This window comes from Priapulus caudatus, unplaced genomic scaffold (genome assembly GCF_000485595.1).
Source record: "Priapulus caudatus unplaced genomic scaffold, Priapulus_caudatus-5.0.1 Scaffold739, whole genome shotgun sequence".
NCBI classification, from domain to species: domain Eukaryota; kingdom Metazoa; phylum Priapulida; class Priapulimorpha; order Priapulimorphida; family Priapulidae; genus Priapulus; species Priapulus caudatus.
This window is the reverse complement of record NW_014577800.1, coordinates 205,601-212,822: the sequence shown is the minus strand read 5'-3', so window position 1 is coordinate 212,822 and position 7,222 is coordinate 205,601. Positions and strand designations below refer to the sequence as shown.

The 7,222-nt window shown below is 42.2% G+C and overlaps 1 protein-coding gene across 1 annotated transcript in view; it reads left to right on the top strand.

Annotated features, from left to right (window-relative positions):
* LOC106813202 (cytochrome c oxidase assembly protein COX15 homolog) overlaps positions 1-5,540 on the top strand; it is a gene marked incomplete at its 5' end in the record, with an annotated part of 7,679 nt that extends 2,139 nt beyond the window's left edge. The window contains 6 exon segments of the mRNA XM_014817269.1: positions 381-484; positions 847-1,014; positions 2,878-2,959; positions 3,905-4,059; positions 4,394-4,507; positions 4,961-5,540. Of these exon segments, the coding sequence (XP_014672755.1) occupies positions 381-484; positions 847-1,014; positions 2,878-2,959; positions 3,905-4,059; positions 4,394-4,507; positions 4,961-5,095 (758 nt within the window).
* Between the last annotated feature and the right edge of the window lie 1,682 nt (positions 5,541-7,222).

The window sequence follows — 7,222 nt, the reverse complement described above, 5'->3', positions numbered from 1 at the left end:
ATATATATATCTGTTACTATGACCATTAATGACATTAAAGTTGGGGACACTTCTAATGGAGTATCACCCAACGTAAGTGCTGCTGTTTTTGTGTGATATGAAAACTGTTGTCTTTATCAGCATAAATCTCATCCATAAAAGTTTCTGCAATATTTGTTATTTATAAGAAATGCTGACTAACGCACGCCACACATGCTACACTACATTTCATAAGTAATGTACATGACAGTGTTGTCCATGGTCATGCCAGCAGTGTGTATATTACATACATATAGTAAGGTGCATGTAGCATTTAGAAGGCTATAGTAGACTAAGTAAAGGTTGGTGTATTTTCCCCTGCAGTGTATTATGGGATTCAACCTATGAATGTGTTATAACAGGTTTGGTGTATGCCCTGCCAGCAAGTTACTTTTGGTACAAAGGTTGGTTCACAAAACAGACAAAACCAAGAGTTCTCATTCTCGGAGGCCTACTGCTGATTCAGGTATGGTAGATCGAGTTGAAATTTATAGAAACTATGTGTTTCCTCATGATGTGATAAATTTCTAGTTAGATTCACTTGTATTGATCAAGGAAAACCATTTGATATTTTTCAGGCTGTTTGATAAGTATTATCAAGAGTAAGATAATACCCCAAGAGTTAGCCAAGAAAATACACATTTTCTCATCAAATTTTGCCACCAATAAAGAAGCAAGTGTATACGTTCCTCAGCTTATTATGACCACTAATCTTAATATTATAATAATAATATTATGCTATAAAATTATAACCAAAAGTTTAACTTTTGGTATTATATATGCATACATCATGGTAACTAAGACAGCTATGATATTGTGACTACACAGGGTGTTTATGGATGGTACATGGTGAAGAGTGGGCTTGAGGATGATCCAGAATCGACTACCATCCCTCGTGTCAGCCACTACCGTCTGGCCACACATCTCACGCTTGCATTCCTTTTCTACACTGGACTGTTGTGGTCGGGACTCACTCACCTTCTCAACTTCCACGATGTAAGCCATTCATAGAAATAATTTACGTATCTATAGTTCATGCAGTGTTCAGAACATTGTGCATCTTACAGTTATGCAGTCTTACAATTATGCAGTCTTACAGTTATGCAGTCTTTGCAGTCTTGCAGTTTACACAGTCTTACAGTTTATGCAGCCTTACCTTTGTGCAGCCCCTACAGTAGTGCAGCTTAGCTGTGCAGCCCCCACAGTAGTGCAGCCTTAGCTGTGTAGTCCCCACAGTAGTGCAGGCCTTAGTTGTGCAGCCCCTACAGTAGTGCAGCCTTAGCTGTGCAGCCCACATTGGTGCAGCCTTAGCTGTGCAGCCCACATTAGTGCAGCCTTAGCTGTGCAGCCCCTACAGTTGTGCAATTCCAGTCGTGCAGCCTTAGTTGTGTAGTCCCCACAGTAGTGTAGCCTTAGCTGTGCATCCTTAGTTGTGTAGTCCCCACACTAGTGCAGCCTTAGCTGTGTAGTCCCCACAGTAGTGCAGCCTTAGTTGTGTAGTCCCCACAGTAGTGCAGCCTTAGCTGTGCAGCCCCCACAGTAGTGCAGCCTTAGCTGTGCAGCCCCCTTACAGTCTGTGCAAATCCCAGCTCGTGCCAGCCTTAGCTGGCTGCCAGCCCGCTACAGTTGTGAAACATCCCAGATCGCTGCGCCTTAGCTGGGTGGCAGCCTTAGTTGTGTAGTCCCCACAGTAGTGCAGCCTTAGTTGTGTAGCCCCACAGTTGTACAGCTTTGTAGTTGTACAGCCTCACAGCCCCCAGCTGTGCTGTGAAGCTAGAGCACGCAGAATCAGAATGTTTGGTTTTATTGCATGGAATATAAGGTGGTGGTTAACCATTTATAGGCTATATAATAATAATAGTGCTAGCTTGCAAGCGGTACATCTAGGAACGTCTAGCTAGGAACGTCTAGGTTGCAGCAGCATCAGTCAATACTCTACTAGACATCTGTGACCTGATTACACTAACAGGTGGTATGCATCAGACTTTTCTTCAGTGGGTAAAGATTGGCCAGAGGAGGAGCACCCGTTTCGAGGTGAAGAGTAAAAGTCTAATGGCGGGCATGTAGTTAGTTGGATAGGTAACTATGGCCGGTGTGACGTGTTACAGATTGTGAAAACGCCGGCCGTTCGTAGACTTCGCTGGCTCGCACACAGTTCGAAGGGACTGGTGTTTCTGACCGCCGTGTCAGGTAAATGTGTAAAGAACGCAGCTCCGAAAAAGTTCAGCAGTTGTTTACGGGCAAATATAATTTGCCAGTGAACTGGAACATGTTTCAGTTAACATCTGCTGGTCTTTGGCGGGGCCGCGTTCCTGTCTCCTGTCTGTGGCGTTCCCTGTGGCACGCGGTGACGTTCATTGGAAAAAGGCAAGATCTAATACTCCGTACAGACTGCAAATTTGATACCACATCAAACTAGTCCAGGCCTATCTGTCTGTGTCAGACTGCAAATTTGATACCACATCAAACTGGTCCAGGCCTATCTGTCTGTGTCAGACTGCAAATTTGATACCACATCAAACTAGTCCAGGCCTATCTGTCTGTGTCAGACTGCAAATTTGATACCACATCAAACTAGTCCAGGCCTATCTGTCTGTGTCAGACTGCAAATTTGATACCACATCAAACTGGTCCATGTCTATAAGTCTGTGTGGCGTATAAATAGGGAGGAAATTCCGTGCCCTACTTTGAGATGTGGTCGCTGTTCTGCGAGTAACATGAATGTCATCTAGTGCAAGACCGCTAGAGGAGACGTCACTCCTTAAGTTGTCTACTGTCTAGTGTGTAGTGCTGAATATGCTTGTATCTGTTGTGATTGGTGTCGTGGGTATACGGTAGGCTTTGTGTGCATCCTTACAGATTGTCCAGACCAAGCAGCTGCAGAAGTTCAAGCGGCTTGCATTCAGTACCAAGGGTCTGGTTTTTCTGACGGCCATTTCAGGTATCTGTCAACTGCGTGGGAGATGAACTGCATGCACACCATCTTGCCATATGTTTGCATGCTGTAGTTGTTTTTATAGATCGCATGCAGTTGCTGTGGTTATTACCCAAGGCCAAACAAGACCAGCCATCGAACTAAACTCGATAGACGACACCTACATACTGCAAATTCGGAAAATAAATATTTAGAAATTTGAAATATTGTGAATATATAAACACCAGTGTGCTGCAAAATAACTACATCTCTATAATGTCAGGTTATATGTGTAGTTGTAGTTGTTTATGCATGTAGCACTATACTAGAATACAGGCACTTGGGCCATTTCAATAATAAAATGTTATTAAATTACCACTGTATTTACTACCAAAGTCTAGTTTATGTAATCTCTGTGACCTAATAATTCCATGTAAATGTGCTCAAATGCCTCTCTATAACAACACAGTCTTACCGCACGCACACCACTCTGCATAAACTCACAGGAAGTAGATATCTACCTCTATCTTTCTTTGGTGGTGAATACAATTTACCATTATTTTTGTTATTGAAACGGCCTTTACCTGTGCCTGTGTTCTCAGTTTTAGTTGTTAGTTAAGTTAAATCCTTCCCACATGGCGCAATGGCGCAATAACCCGGAGGCCCCGCAGCTGCTTTCACAGTAAATGCTACAGTAGGGGGTTAGTCCACTGGTAGCACTGCGAGTTAACTTGCCACACTCTATCTCTATTTGCTGAATGCTAAGCAGAGAAGCCGTGTGTACCATTTTTCAAGTTTTTGGTATGACCCGGCCTGATTGTGGCTTGTATGTTCCTTTTGTATTGTCATTTGCCTGTGCATTGGCGTATTTGTGCTAGCTACATCTGCTAATAAATTACTAAAACTTTATTGTGCAGTCGATGGTTAATTAATAGGGTGTTCTCTCAGCTTGACACTCCTTTGCTGCTGCAGGTGCCTTTGTGGCCGGGTTGGATGCGGGACTGGTGTACAACTCGTATCCAAAATTCGCTGATCGCTGGATCCCCACTGACCTCATGGCATTGGAACCAAAGTGGAAGAACTGGTTCGATAACCCCACTGCCGTCCAGTTTCTCCACAGACTGCTGGTGAGTGACTGGTGTAGGGAATTAAGTGAATAACTCAATACTGCATTTTGTTTTTCATCCAATAGATGGGGGTTTGGAGTACACATTTTTTGGTATTTGTAATAGTTGACGTTGTTACGTGGCAATTATGTAAAACGTTTAATAATTTAATTATACAAATAAATTGTATCCGACTACAGACCTCGCACAAATTCAGTCATCTTTGTAAAAAGTCGGAGTTTAAGCGAGTAATCCGACTTTTAATCATGTTTTATCTATAAATGTGCGAATGTCAGATACAAAAATTTTATATACTAGCCTAACATTTTTCACATTTGACCTTTTCGCATTTCAGGGCGAGGTGTCGTTTTGTACGATAGCATACATGTGGTATGCAAATCGCAAGATGCCCATGCCGCCTCGCACTCGCATGGCACTTAACTCTTTGGTCATCATCATCTGCACACAGGTATGTGACAGCTGAACACTAGCACTAGTAGACAAAAAGGATGGGTACTGATGGTGGTGTTTATCCGACGGATGGCCACTATAGCGGTTTGGAGCGAGAGATGAAACAGAAATTAAATGTCACGTGCCAACGATGCAACTTTATTTTTGTGGCATCTCAACTTAATACAAGAGAACATGATACTTCTGGAAGTGGATTTTGTTGCACTAATACTGTGGAGTTACGGATTATAAGCAGAAATAAATTACTATAGAAAAAATTCATGTATACGTCACACCATTTTGTCACACCCGTAGATTTTGGGATTATCACAGTTTGTATTGCGGTCGTGAAGTCTATCATTATAGGCATTTAGGTTCATTTATTCAATGCTGTTCGATATATCTGAGTAAAGTGGCTTTGTTTGTTATGTCTCGCCATTTAATGATTTGAAATCGGTCTTGATTTTTGTAGGTTGGCCTAGGCATCACAGCCCTGCTCATGTATGTACCGACATGGTGTGGTGCCTTGCATCAGATTGGAGCGCTCACAACTCTCTCTAGTGCTGTCTGGCTCACACACGAACTGCGCAAAGTTCCCAAGATATAATGCGTAGAATTTACATGTGTAATGTAATTGTTAGTGCACTCACATGAGGCCACTATGTACTACAGGCAAGCAGGCTGCTTGGTGTCTTTGCATAAGTGAAGAATTTGCAGAAGAGAAGGATGAGAAGAGGGAGGAAATATCTAAAGTATGAACATTATATCTGTCACGCTTTCAAACGGTGGAAACCTGCTACAGTGAATGTGACGCTTACTCGGGATAAGACGGGTAGAGACAGATATACGCTATCAGCTGTGAACCTCCCAGTGTTTACCCTGTTCTTTCATACTTACTGGGTAAATAAAATATTTGCGTACGTAGATCGGTTGCAGTGTTAACTGTCATCTCTACTGGGCCTATCACTACTGGATAGCATCAGAAGTAGATAATAGGGAAGGAGCGTGACTTCAATAAACAAGGGAAATTCGTCATTTACTAGACTTAGAATACCTACGATTTACTATGCGTAACTCAACCAACTTGAGCTCAAATCGTACACAGTACATTCGCCTAGCATCGTGCGAAATCGTTTCCTCGTATACACCCGCAATACGGAGATACAGACTAAATCGTACGACACGATTCTCTATGCTGTTGGCAGAACTCCATAACCCGACTAACTTGAAACAATAGGCAGCTACTAACGACTCTTGCGCTCTCGGTGATGCGGGGTGGCTCGCTGGGAGATTGGAGCTGGAGCTGCTGCTGATTGCGGTGGGCGTGCGTGCGTGGGGGGGGGGAAGGGGCAAAGCAGCTGTAAATAGGTCAAAGATTGGCTCGCCGAGTGTTGCGTCGATGTCCAATCTCTCAGCGAGCCACACCGCATCGCCGAGGGCGCAAGAGTGCACAAGAGTCATTAGTAGCTGCCTATTGTTTCAAGTAAGTCGGGTTATGGAGTTTATCTGCTGCCAACAGAATGGAGAATCGTGTCGTACGTTTTAGTCTGTATCTCCGGATTGCGGGTGTATACGAGGAAACGATTTCGCATGATGCTAGGCGAATGTACTATGTACGATTTGAGCTAAAGTTGGTTGAGTTACGCGTAGTAAATTGTAGGTATTCTAAGGCTAGTAAATGACGAATTTCCCTTGTTTATTGAAGTCACTCCTTCCCTATTATCTACTTCTGAGAGCATGGTAGTCAGTAGTAGTTAGTATCAGTAGTAGGTATGGTTAATGCCAGTAATACTGGTAGATGTAAAATCATATCTAATATTAATCATGCCAATATTTTGGAAGAACCTGCAAGTGTGTTGTGTATTTGTAAGCTCAAGACACATTTCAGGTAATGGTGATGCTACATTAGTTTTATAGGGTTAATGTTAAGTTCTCCATTTAATCTCCCTATGCACGATTGCTTTTGTTCTAACATTGTAATGAAAGCATGTTTCTACTTTACGGATTCTACAACTTTTGCTCAATTGTATGTATTCCCAAACGGCTGGTTTTTTGTTCAGAAGAGACATATAATATTTTTGCAGTCATCATCTTGATACTGCGAAAAAAACGATAGGGAGATACCATGGAAACCGTATTTGAATGTTAGTAGCGATATGAACTTAAACTATGAATTGCATAGTCATTAACTTTTCCTGAATTTCGGCACGTATTACGGAAGTGAAACTGTGAAAAGCATTGTATAACCTCAAACTTATCACAATTATAAACCTAGTTCTGACCAGTTACCCTGCATACGTGCGTGAGTGTGTGTGTGGTATGTAAAGATGAAGGATCAACGATATTTTTTAATATTGTATGATTGGAGAGGACAACCTGATTTGTCACCCACCGTAAACTAATCGTAGCTGCATAATACAAGATAATTGTTTTTATTAACATCCTATGTATATCTTGAAGAAATTTCTAATTCGTGTGTTTGATGTCGATAGCATATGCATTTTCATTGGCGTGTAGTAAGTAGTCCGTGCATCATATGAAAGGTTGTAGAAGTAACGAAGTGTCCGAAGTTAGGGGACGGGGCTGACAGATAAGGCATGATTTATCGCAGATCAGCTAGTCATCATTGCAGTAATGCAACAGATACATGTTTAAACCTGTATATGGTCAGTGAGATTATTTGTTAGCAGTAGTTGCAGGTGCATGGCACGTGTTACAAGCTTGTATTAAACCA